Below are 13,502 nucleotides of genomic sequence, written 5' to 3'. Positions count from 1 at the left end.
AACATCCGATTGTTGTTTGTGGTGACGCTGCTGCCTAGGTGGCTGCTGCTCCGGGTATTGCTGGTTATCGCTGTCCTCCATTGTTCACGGGGAACTGAGTGCAGCAAGGATGTCTACAGTTTTTCCTTCTTTTTTAAACTTACCGTGCAATCAGTGCTGTCTTCCGGAACCGCCCCTCTTCCTGTGACGCATCAAAAGAGGAGCGCTTCACTGCGCATGCGGGCGCCCCAGGAACTCAGAAGCTCTCGCTAGCTACTTCTGGGGTGTTGGCCATCTTTGTACACCTTCCGGAACGCACGCTGCCGATGCTCGCGTGCGCCCCACCGGGAAACCGGGAGCCCCTAAAACCTCTCCGGAGCGGCGGCTGTTCTTCTCCTCTGCTCACCCTCCCTGCTGCCGGATCTCGACTGGACAGCCCTGGATTCCGGTATTTTCATCAGATGACACTTCGTGCCGTTACCGCACTGAAGGTTCCCCGTCAGGGGTAGGAAACCAAACTGATGTGGAGGAGAGGTACCGCCCTTTTATCTGTAGGTTTCCTATCCCTGAAGGGCGGATCCCCACTCTCCGTGGTGCTGTCATGGGAGACTGAGAAACGCGCATTGGGGCCTCTCCTTGGACTCTGCACCTGCACTTTGTCCCAGGCATACTCTGATTTTTTTCCAGATAATGTCATTATGGTTCATGTTGCATTATGGATTCTTTTTTCTTTTTTTTTTGACTGTGTGATCATTTATCTTATGTAACTTTGATATTTACTGTATGTACCATTATTGTTATATACTTCCCTATTCTTTCATGGTGCAACTTCGACAGGGGGAATGGGTGTTTCTGGATTCCTCTTCAGTAACCCTTGGCAAATATTTTTTCATATTTCTGAATATTTTGATATTTTTTATATCAATAAACCATAATTTTGAATATTATTTGAATACAGTACTTCAGTCTGTTGGACATTTGTAGGTTTAGTATTTGTCGAAATGTATTCTTACATTTTCTCTTTGACATTAAGGAGGATCATGTTGTTTTTGTTGACAACATTCTCCTAGACAGATTATTGTGTTTTTTTTTTCCTGTAATCTTTATTAACCTAAATATTGTGGTCACATAGTGTAAGAAATATGTTTGTTTGTCTCTGATCTGTACTTGTCATTGAAAACTATTCTAAGCATATGGGTTAAAATAATTTTTATTTTCTTTAAATATTCAGGAACATTCCTTATGCCTCACCTTATAAACATCATGATTTCCTATCACAGCATCAAACAATGTATAGAGGTCATTAAGAAGGTCGACCACCTCAATAGGCTCACTCATTGCTGATATCGTGGTAAAACCAACTATATCACTGAAGTATAATGTAACCTCATCAAACTCCTCTGGCTCCACTGTGCAGCTCATCTTTAGTGCTTCTGCAACAGATCTGAGAATAAAGCAGATAATAGAGTATACAATCAGCACACAAAGACGTAATCATAATGTGTGCACAAACTATAACAACCTGACAAACTATAAGGCAATATACTCATGAACTAAACATACACGGTAAAGCTATATGCTTTTATCTGAAGTTAAAATTCAATCTGATATTACACTTTAATAATCAGAAGCACCTGAAAATATGTATAGACTGATGAATACTATGTAGTTAACATAATGAGAAAACAATGCACGCCATGTACTGACAGCCTTAGTATATGCTCCATAGTGACCGTGACTACTAAGACTAGTGCAGCGCCCCAGAGATCTGGTCGTTGCAGTATGACACTCTGCCACTAAGGGGAGTAGCGGTACGTCTGATGGCACTGAAGGAATTCTCCTGACCAGGTATCACCAGAACACATTACACTTCACACTCCGGCAACTAGGGGGAGAAAAAGGCTTTATTTATTGAGCCACTCCTCACATTGGTAAAACTAGGGGTTGGGGAGGAAGTTAGTCAGAAGCTGACTGGGTTGGATTCAGGCAACATCCCGTGGCAGGGGGTGTTGCAGGGAGAAGACACAGGGGGGTCCCTGTCAGGCATGGGAACCTGGCAGGTGCCTAGCGAACAGAACAGAACGTTATGGAGCCGCGCCTGCACCTCCTGCGGCGGCATCCTAAGAAAGAGATAAGAAGGGAAGGATATTGTGGAACAGTGTAAACGAGATCAAGCAAAAAGGAGAGCCAGTAGGAGTCGTGCCGTGAGACCGAGGCAACATCCTACTGAGGCGCGTAGCCGGTGGCCGGAAAACAGCGGGAGTTAACTGACTTCAGGCCTTACTTCAAACTCCGCAGGACAGTTAATTATAGGTTGGCTGTCTACCTTAAATTTCCTAAGAAAACATAGGGGGCAACATTGGGAGAGGGGCGTCTCTAGGGTCCCGGAAGACCTCCAAGCCTTCCTGTCATACGGGTGCGTCCTAGCCAAAACATACCTGGGGGACGAGAAACTAGTAACATCTGGAAGAAGAGAGAGAGAAAGAGCTGTAGAGAACGAACGAACGAGAACAGCAGTTGTGTGGACTATACCAAATGCTCAGCAGGGTAGGACTACAACACACAGGCGCTAGTGGTGGGCAACGATTTCCATCTGCGAGGGAAACTCTGGAAGTGACCATCAGACCGGCCGGTCTCTGATAGCCCTGTTAAACGTGCTCTGGATTGCGGATCCTGAAGTCTTCAGTAAAGAGGTAAAGAGACTGCAACCTTGTGTCCTCGTTATTGCCTGCACCTTACACCATCGCCACCTACACCACTGGGAAGCCCTGGGGACATACTTCACCTGTGGGAAGGTATACCATCCAGCTGCCATTCCATCACCTTAGCGGACCCCACAGCAGCGTCGGTCACCGTGACCGAACACCACAGGTGGCGTCACGAATCCCTGACAGACTGTACCACCTTTATTGGACGCCCCTTAGCAGGGTCGCGGACCGGGTCTAGCCACCGTGACAGCCTCAGAACCGAACCAGAGAGGCCCAGTACCGAAACTGTGTCTGGGGGCGCTCCACTAGCATGACAGGTAAAACATAATTAAAGGGAACATGGCATCAGGATTTACCCCTAGAAGGTATTAGAAGAATTGAATTATCCCCCTAATACTCTCTTTAACGGTGCCTGTATTATCCGTAAACACTAAATGTATGTAGATGGCTTTTGTTTTGTTGTTTTTTTTTGCTTTTTTGGGCTGTGTGTTATTAAGAAAATCTTCAAGACTGGAGGAAAGTTTTGGGAATCACTTTGCTTTTTTTTTGCTGCAAGTTTTGTATAAGCTACGACATAATCTGCAAAAGTGAAGCAAACAGTGATAGTCATCTTAGTACACAATGCAGCTATTTGAACCTACAGAAAAAAATTGAACATAAAAACAAGTTATTTATAGTTAATGTCATTTTTACACACGTATACATTAGCTTTCATGTGCAAAAGCCATTCAGAAAGTCTGCATAGTGATATAAGCCATGTATAGATACTCACAGAGGTAACATTTGTGTTAAGAGCTTTTCTGTTTTTTGCTTTTCAATCTCTAGTTCCTCTGTCCTTTCCCGTATTAAGTCCTCAAGGTTGCTGGAGTATTGTTCCAGCATGCGCAACATGGAATCAATGATGTTTGTTTTCTTCCCTTTATTGATATTTTTAAACTGCACATTAAAGAGATTAAAATAACAAGTTTACAGTTCACAAACCGATTCCTTCACATTATCAGAATCACATAATTGTAGGAATATAACGCTTACCTCTGCACCGGTCTTTTCTGACATGTTTTCGGAAGAAATAATGTACTGTATATTCAATGTTTATCGACGAGTATTACATACAATGTTGAGTGGATTGGCTTTATAGACTATGAGCTCAAAACCTGCATGTCCCTAAAACCTGGATTCTAATTTTACATGCAATATGGAAGCTGGAGAACTGTTTGGTGAGGTCCAGTCACTGTACAGTAGCTGCAGGCTAAATTCATACTAGCACTTTTCTGTTTTTTATCCAGAAAAAAAAACATGAAAACAAAAGTTTATCAATAAATAATTTCTAATAAAATACATAATAATGTAACTTAAAAAATGCAAGTAAAAATAAGTTAACAGTTCACAAACTGATTCCTTCACACCATCAGAATTACATTAATTACCAAAAGGAATTAACCTATAGTTGTGCCCCGGACATGTTTTAGAACAAACGAATATATTAACATTTTTTATCTATAACATAAAATGGATGGGTTTTATCCCTAAAACAAGTCGAACTGTTCTCTCATTTTAATTTCAGCTCAGAATTGATGTCTTCAATTAATCATTTTTAGTAAAGTACGGTACATAATAGTGTAAATTAAGCAATGCCATTAAAAGATACATCTTGCCCTGCCCTTTTGGGAAGTTTTCATAGGAGCACTAATATGCCGGACAACACCATCACATTTTGGGGATTGATTGCGTCACGGGGGGGGGGGGGGGGCGCTTTATATTGACCACAGCATTTAAGGGGTCAAAACTAGTGATCGGATCTCTTCAATTCAATTTATTATATTATACTGTTAGTTACTACTAGAAATGTAATATTTAACAGGATCACAAAAAGCAAAAATTATTTTTGATGATTTTGTAAATTATAATTATGCGCGTTTTTCTTATGACTCAAGTTATTGCAGGAATGTTTACTAAGAAATAGACTGCTCACTTGATCAAGTATTTCATCGAAAGTAGGACGTCTGTCCGGCACTTCATTCCAGCACTGCTTCATGAGCATAATGCACTCCATAGGTGCACGGTCAGGAGACACCACGGGCCGGCACAAAGGAGGAGGCAGAAGAATCATGGGGATGATTTCTGAAATGCAGATGGAATTGGCATTTGTAATATGTTCGATAAAAGCAATCCACATCGGAGTACCCCCTTTCACAATGTAGCTTCAGGGACATTCAGGAGATTGCGCCAAGTTTCCTAGGTAAAGATGTTTTCAGTTAGGGAGGTACAGCTGGCCAGGAAATGGGATATTATGTCGTGGATGTTTAGGTAAGTAGAGAACCAAGAAGGCACCCCAAAAATATATATAACAATGGGATCTGCCTGTCACATACTGAAAAAAGTACAAAAGTCAAGAAGTATGTATAGCCAAAGATCATCAAAAAGATATATAAATATACAAAAAACATTAAAAACTATTAAAAAGCACAAAAAATTGTGGCATAAAGTGTGAACCAGACCATAGCACTATAGTACTAGGTCAAATCCTATAGTTTGCAAGGTGTTAAATAGGTAACCATAATTAATAATAGCCTGATAATACATTGTGCAAGATAGCACAGTAAATCAGCATGCTACTAGGAAAGAGAATAAACCTTGATAACCTCTGCAAGAAGAGGCATATATGCTATTCAATTAAGTAGAAAAATCTCACTCAAGAAGAACAAAAAAAAGTCAACATCCACATATAATAGAATGCACAGATCACATATATAAATGTAACCTATACAACCATATAGTGAGGCATATCAAAATTAGCATAACAACCAACACTTAAGACTAGATAATAATCCCATAAATTGACATAGTAGAGCATATATTACTGGCACAAAGTGTACTATATCAAGCAGAAGGGAAATCTCGTGCCTGATAAAGATAATGCACACAGAAAAAGTCTACAGGTATTAAGGCTAAATGGTGACCAGTAAAGGTATACAGACTAGGAAGGAGGAACCCCAAGCGTATCGCCACTCAGGTTTCATCAGGGGTGAAGGTGTATCTGAGTGGGGTCTGTTTAATTATATATTTATATGCAACATAATTACCTGAATTTGTTCCAGCCAGGGAGGGCGGTGCTCAGAGTCATTCATTTGTTCATTTAACGTTGTTAATTCTAATATAACATGTGTGCACCAGAAGTACTATAAAGGCACCGCTGTGGAACGCATGGCAATGCCCGGAAGTAATTGTCCAATAACTTCCCAAAAAGATAGACAAGATGGCGAAAATCATTCAATCTATGATTAAGTGAAATATCTAGTACTTATACAATCATTTACAGGCAGTGTCCACACTCAGTAGTGCACACGGGCACCAGAGGTAAAATGGATCCAACGTGGAACAAGTTGGAAGTGAGTACTAAGCATGGTGAACGAGTACTGCGCAGGGGCAATGCGTAATCAGCGCAGGAGCATCAATAGTCACATCTGACAATACGCAGGCACGGCGATTGTTATCTACATTAAGTAAAAGGCTTACCGTAATTAATTATTAGCGTAGAAATTTAAAGGCATAAACACTATAAATATAAGCCTAGAAATATTATAGGAAAGATAAAAATATCAAAAGGACATGGAACCAGCTCACAAAAAAATGACGTGTGAGTGGTCCTAAGATTAGGTCTAATGTGTCATTTATATTGGTATCAGTAACATATCTAGACATTAATAGGTAAGTATACCAAAATACGGTAACAATTGTCATAATACAAGTACATTTTAGACAATGTCCCACACAGTTATCAAAGGATATTTCACTACGACCAAATGTTAAAGGGCATATGCCTACTTCAATGGAATGTGCCCAAAAATATATATACAAAATAGAAAAATGGCATAATCACAACCAAGACATAGAACAAGTGTGCATGTGATAAGGACACAAAAATCACAATGAGAATAGTATATCAAATCCAAAGTTATGTGTCCTAAAATGTCAGAGGGCACAAACATTTACCTATAATGCTGGTATATCTGAGCTAATGCAGCTAGAATATAGTGCATATTGGAATCAACGGCATGGTTTTGACCATAGAGGAAATATTGTTGTAAAAAAAGAAATTGTACCGGTACAACAATCAGACAAATAGCCAATACACACAAATGCTTAATAAGCTATAAGGGCTTGATGTTTCACATATATTATTTTTATTATTGGTAGTCAATAAGGTAAAGAAAGGGTACACATCAGTGCCCCTAGCTAAAAAATACAAAATTATTTTGTTGTAATCAAAAAATGGAAAACGGGGGGAGGAGCAAGTATTGTTCAAAAATACATGTACACATAGGTCCCTGGAGAACATCCAAAAATTCCAAAAGACAAAAAACTTCATTGTCCTTCTTCCTAAGTGCCAAATGTACCAGCAGTATATGAATAATGTGAAAACAGAAAAGTGTCAAATTTGTGTAAATATATAGTAAGCTTGTGTAAAAACTATTATGGTCATAGACAAAACAAAAACAAACGGCATAAAATACATAACAATAAGCTTATAAATATATTGAGTGTTTAGATAATAACCAATCCATGTAAATCTACAATTTCATAAACAGAATTTGTCACCAGGTTTTTGCCATCGAATCTGAGAGCAGCCTAATGTAGAAAAACTCTAAGTCCAGTGATGTATCACTTACTGGGCTGCTTGCTGTAGTTTTGATGAAACTAGAGGACTAGTAAACCTGCTGCCATGTAGTCCTCCATATTCATGAGCTCTGGATAACCCTGCCCCTACCACTGATTGGCATCTTTCTGCCTATGCACAGTGTACAGTACATAGAAAGCTGCCAATCAATTACTTCTAAAGGACTATAATACTATAAAAAGTAATAGCCAGCACGGTTTTACTAATGACAGAAGTTATCAAACCAAAGTGATTTGTTTTTTATGACAAAGATAGTAAAAGCCTGAACAGAGGGACAGCTGTGGATTTGTGGCCCAATGCATCAAAGCTTTCACACTAGAATTCTGTCGTAAAAGATTTGAAAAGTTACATATTTTAGGCTAAAATTTTGCGACTTTTGGCATTCTCGCACAAGTTTCTCAGCGCTTGCGCGTGATGACCAACACTTGTCAAATTCATGACGAGCAGCAGTGTTCGCTAAGCCGCAAATCTTACTTCAGTAGGGACTGGAGTAGGCTTGTAGCAAGGAGCACACAGAGTTTTACAACGCTTCTTCCACGATCCTGATTCATGAAGTACCAAATGCCGCTTCATAAATCTGGAGCGTATGACTCCAGCATTCCCCTCATAATCACCGGCATGTACAACAATCCAGAGTGTTTGGGGATTTTCCAAAGGCATTTAACAGCATCCCACATAGATGCCTAAAGAGTAAATTAAGGTCCATGGGCTTAGAAAGAAAGTACTAATGACCTGTGGGCACCATATAAAATAAGGAGAATAAATCTAGGAGAGTCTCTTGTAGAGAAGGATCTGGGTGTACTCGTAGATCACACACTAAATAACAGTATGCAATGTCAATCAGCGGCTTCTATGGCCAGCATGACATTATTATGAATAGAAAAAGGTAGAAACTTGGGGGACAGGGACGTAACACTACCACTATGCACCGTGTTATTGTGGCCTCATCTGGAGTATACTGTTCAGTTCTCTGCACCATTTCATAGGAAAGATGTCTTGGATTAGGAAAAAGTACAGAGGAAATCCACAAAGCTGATAAGGGTCAGGGAGGATCTTAGTTAAGAGAAAATATTAAAATTATTAAACTTAATTAGTCTTGAGAAGAGATGTCTAAGGGAGGACATGAGCACTGTATATTTTTGACTATGAGATGCACTTTTTAGCAAGAAACAATCTTGCTAAAAAGTATGTTCATCTTGTAATCCGGACACAACTTCCATTGATTGAGTGGATTGCTGAGACAAGGTCCTTCATGATTACCGATAGTACAGCTCTCTCTCCTCATGTCCCAAACTGTCCTATCAGCTCAGTACAGGCAGGGGAGAACTCTACATTGACCTGTGCAGATGCCACACGTCCTGACTAGCAGTGTGTGTCTGTGTGTGTGCTTTGATTATGAGGCCAAACTAACTAACTATGCTCTAGCTGAGCTGTATGTGTGTTTTGATTATGCAGCAAAGCTCTTTTGCAGTTTGGCTGTTTGTGTTTTAACAATGTAGCTAATCTATGTGTGTTTTGATGATGCAGCTGAGTTGAGTGTGTTGTAGCTGTGCTGTGTGCGTTGTAGCTGAGCTGTGTGCGTTGTAGCTGAGCTGTGTGCATTATAGTTGAGCTGTGTGCGTTGTAGCTGAGCTGTGTGCATTATAGTTGAGCTGTGAGCGTTGTAGCTGAGCTGTGTGTTGTAGCTGAGCTGTGTGCATTATAGTTGAGCTGTGTGCGTTGTAGCTGTGCTGTGAGCATTGTAGCTGAGCTGTGTGCATTGTAGCTGAGCTGTGTGCATTATAGTTGAGCTGTGTGCGTTGTACTGAGCTGTGTGCGTTGTAGCTGAGCTGTGTGCGTTGTAGCTGAGCTGTGTGCGTTGTAGTTGAGCTGTGTGCATTGTAGCTGAGCTGTGAGCATTGTAGCTGAGCTGTGTGCGTTGTAGCTGAGCTGTGTGCGTTGTAGCTGAGCCGTGTGCATTGTAGCTGAGCTGTGTGCGTTGTTGCTGAGCTGTGTGCGTTGTAGCTGAGCTGTGTGCATTGTAGCTGAGCTGTGTGTTTAGGTGTATGTGCATTTTGTGTATGTGTGCTGCAGAAAGTGAACATAATATGCATGCTGTACAGCAACATATGGCACACAAGCTGCAGATAATGTGTATTACATGTTGTATTGTGATGTGTGTCTATTTTATACATTTTGTTCCCATTATGGAAATAAGGAGACATTTGGGGAGGTTTATATTACATTATATTATTATATATTTATGTTACATGGATTGCAGTATATTTCAGTAGCTTTCTTAGTGATCATTAGAAATGGAGTATGTAAGAGGTGCAAGATGTGCAATATAAAAAATGAACCAATCATCGACTATATGAAACTTTAAAATGTTACATGATCCACAGGAATCGCCATCATGTTATTATAAACCTTACCTTCAGGAGTTTGTTCCAAAGTACAGAATGGGGGTCCTCGCACCACGACTTCTTGCATGATTATGGAAAAGCTATAAACATCTCCAGTGAAAGTGCCATGTAATGCTGCATGCGGGTCTCTCAGCAGCTCCGGCGCTGTCCACAGTAACTCTGTAAGAGTATGGCCATATGCAAAATATTTAGTCAGAAGTCAAACAAATTGCTATGTACGTACAGCTGTGCTCATAAGTGACACTCTGCAGACAGAATATGAAGTGCGGGACATTTTCTAAAATAAACATGAGTAATCAAACAACAAACTATTATTTTTTTATATGATCCAGATTCAATTATGATATATCCCAGGATACCAAATTCATTAAACCATCCCCATTAATATAGAAAATAATAAAAGTGTTTTAAATGTTTTAAAGTATGCATACCCTTAGGCTGTGTTCACACTTTGTGTTTTTGCAGTGTTCTTTTCAGAATTTTCTTAAGCAAATTAAAAGCTGTCTTTTTACAGTTCCAGCAAAGGCTATGAGGTTCAAGAAATCTCATGCACACGATTAGTTTTTTTTCTGACTGATTTAGAAAACTGCAACGTTTTTTAAATCTGCAGCCTGTCAATTCTTTTAGCATTTTTTCAATATTTTTTATAATGATCCATTTGTCCATAATGATGTAGTACCAACTTCTGTGTTTAATCCCATTCATCATTGAGGGAACCACATTGACACATTCTTTGCATTCGTTGCAGAAGAATTTAGGAACATCAATTGTTTCAATATTAACCGAAAAAAAGAAATGTCAAGCTAATAGGAAGACATATTGGTCGAACATCACATATGCAGAGAAAAAGGCTTTGGAATCACTGAAGAAAAACTCAAATTTGGCGATTAGAGAAGCAGACAAAAGGGGTGGAGTTGTGATCCAGAACAGGTAAGATTATTTAATCGAAGCATTCCGTATCTTGTCTGATGCAAAATATTATGAGAAACTAAATACCGATCCTTCCACTCAATTCTCATTAGACTATCACACCCTTATACCGTAGATCAGGGGTGTCAAACTGCATTCCTCGAGGGCTGCAAACAGGTCATGTTTTCAGGATTTCCTTGTACTGCACAGGTGATAATTTAATCACCTACACAAATAATGAGTTGGTGATTAAATTATCACCTGTGCAGTACAAGGAAATCCTGAAAACATGATCTGTTTGCAGCCCTTGAGGAATGCAGTTTGACACCCCTGCGGTAGATGACGCCTATAAAAAAGGGATATCCCTTTATTTTTTAAATAAAAAAGAACATAGATTTCTTACCAACAATAATCCAAATGTAGCATTTTATTACCACCTCCCGAAAGTGCACAAGGACACAAAAAAATCCACCGGGGCGCCCCGATAATTTCAGAGATTGGTTCCTTGACATCACATTTATCACACTTTATTGTATGTTTTTGCAAGAAATTGTTTTGGGTTTACCCTCCTATCTTTCGGACTCCGCACAGTTCATCCAGGAATGTAAAGATATAGTATGGCAAGAGGGTTATCTTTTTATTACAGTTGATGTAGTAGGTCTATATTCCAACATCAAACATACACTGGGACTGGCAGCTGTGGATTTTTATCTCCAAGAAAACAAATGAATACCATCCTCACAGAGGGAGTTTTTACTAAAAGGTTTGGAATTTATTGTAAAACATCATTTTTTTCTTTTCAGGATCTATTATCTCTATAGAGGCTTGGGACTGCGATGGGGACGCGGGTCGCCCCAAGTTTCAGTAATCTCTTCATGGGGCGATTCGAGTCCCTATCTGCACTATCCGAGCCTTTTTTTAAATAAAAAATTCTGCTTTATAAACGCTATATAGATGATCTGATGATCCTGTGGAAGGGGTTCATAGAACAAGCATGGGAATTAATTAACAAACTAAACACGAATGTTGAAAAGACATCCTTGAAAAATTTTGGCACCTTTTAGGCCGGTTTCACACGTCAGTGCCTCTGGTACGTGTAGTGATAGTTTTCTCACGTATCGGAGACACTGACACACGTAAACCCATTCAAATGAATGGGTTTATGCAGATGTCAGTGTGTTTTCACGGACCGTGTGTCCGTGTGCAAAACACGCAGACATGTCTGTTTTTATGCAGCTGCTCGTTTCACACGGACCCATACAAGTCAAAGGGTCCGTGTAAACCCGTACCGAACAAAGATGCCATCCATGTGCTGTCCATGTGCTTTTTTAAAGTCGTAGGGTTAAAATTGAAACAAATTGTTTCAATACACGGACACGGACAGCACACGGATGGCACATGGATGGTGCACACGGATAGCACACGGATGCCACCGATGTGACAAATGGACACGGATATCTCCAGTACCGTTTTTTTCCGGTACTGGAAATATCAGGACATGTGAAATCGGCCTTAATTAAAGACCCCACCTTAAAGAATTTGTTACCCAAAACACCTGGTATTACCTTTAAGAGAGGTTGCACCATAAGAAATTTAATAGCGCCAGCAACCTAAAAAAAAACCACAGACTTCACTTGTGGGTTTTCAAAAGCTGTCTCTAAAAATTCATCTCCGGGCGTCTACAAATGTGGATCGAGGAATTGCTATGCATGCAACATCTTACACCATGGGGCTTGCTCGATCACTTCATATAGTACTGGTGAGGTCTTTGAGATTAAGAAACATCTGTCTTGCAACAGTGACTATGTTGTTTACGTAATCGCATGTTGCAGCCTCCAATTTGTTTACCGCACAACACAAACAGTCTGAGCAAGAATGAATGGACACCGTCATAATACTAAAATCGGTTTCCTTCAACATAGCTCATCGCGGCACATGTTATTAAAGTTATTAAAGCACAGGGCCGCGCTTAGTAACCCGATGTTTACCCTAGTTACCATCCTAAAAGTAAAAAAAACAAACGCTTTATACTTACCTTCCGCTGTCTGTCCCCGGCGCTCTGCTTTCCTGCACTGACTGTGAGCACAGCGGCCGGAAAGCAGAGCGGTGACGTCACCGCTCTGCTTTCCGGCCGCTGTGCTCACAGTGAGTGCAGGAAAGCAGAGCGCCGGAGGACAGACAGCGGAAGGTAAGTATGAAGCATTTGTTTTTTTTACTTTTAGGATGGTAACCAGGGTAAACATCGGGTTACTAAGTGCGGCCCTGCACTTAGTAACCCGATGTTTACCCTGGTTACCAGCGAAGACATCGCTGAATCGGCGTCACACACGCCGATTCAGCGATGTCAGCGGGAGGGCCAGCGACCAAATAAAGTTCTGGCCTTCTAGCCCCGACCAACGACATCACAGCAGGATTCTGATCGCTGCTGCGTGTCAAACTGAACGATATCGCTAGCCAGGACGCTGCAACGTCACGGATCGCTAGCGATATCGTTTAGTGTGAAGGTACCTTTAGTGAATTATATCTTTTATCTACCTGTGCTAAATAGTTAAACCAATTAAGAGGAGTATGCAAATTAAGTGAAGAATTGGTGCTAGTAACAAACACCCTTCCCTTTCCATTTGTAAAAAGGGTTTATAAAGACATGGTTATTGTTTCAATATGGATGTATATTTTACCTGATGAAGGCTTTTTTAAGCTGAAACACGTTGTTTTTACTTGGTACATTTCAGAATATTTTTTTTTTTAAATAAGCTGATCTATCACATGTTACAATTTTCGGGAGCGCCGGCACCAGACTGGATTTCTGTTTCTTTTTACTTG

At 40.3% G+C, this 13,502-nt stretch overlaps 1 protein-coding gene across 1 annotated transcript in view; it reads right to left on the bottom strand.

The window, feature by feature from the left end:
• Positions 1 to 13,502, bottom strand: part of GUCY2F (guanylate cyclase 2F, retinal) — a 163,262-nt gene that overhangs the window by 95,066 nt on the left and 54,694 nt on the right. Inside the window, exons 10-13 of the mRNA XM_069747141.1 lie at positions 9,780 to 9,929; positions 4,660 to 4,808; positions 3,460 to 3,623; positions 1,231 to 1,423 (exon numbers count right to left, since the gene is read on the bottom strand). Coding sequence (XP_069603242.1) covers positions 1,231 to 1,423; positions 3,460 to 3,623; positions 4,660 to 4,808; positions 9,780 to 9,929 — 656 coding nt within the window. The remainder of the gene's footprint in view (positions 1 to 1,230; positions 1,424 to 3,459; positions 3,624 to 4,659; positions 4,809 to 9,779; positions 9,930 to 13,502) is intronic.

The sequence above is a fragment of the Ranitomeya imitator genome, chromosome 2 (genome assembly GCF_032444005.1).
Source record: "Ranitomeya imitator isolate aRanImi1 chromosome 2, aRanImi1.pri, whole genome shotgun sequence".
Classification (NCBI taxonomy): Eukaryota; Metazoa; Chordata; class Amphibia; order Anura; family Dendrobatidae; genus Ranitomeya; species Ranitomeya imitator.
This window is presented reverse-complemented; position numbering and strand designations above follow the sequence as displayed.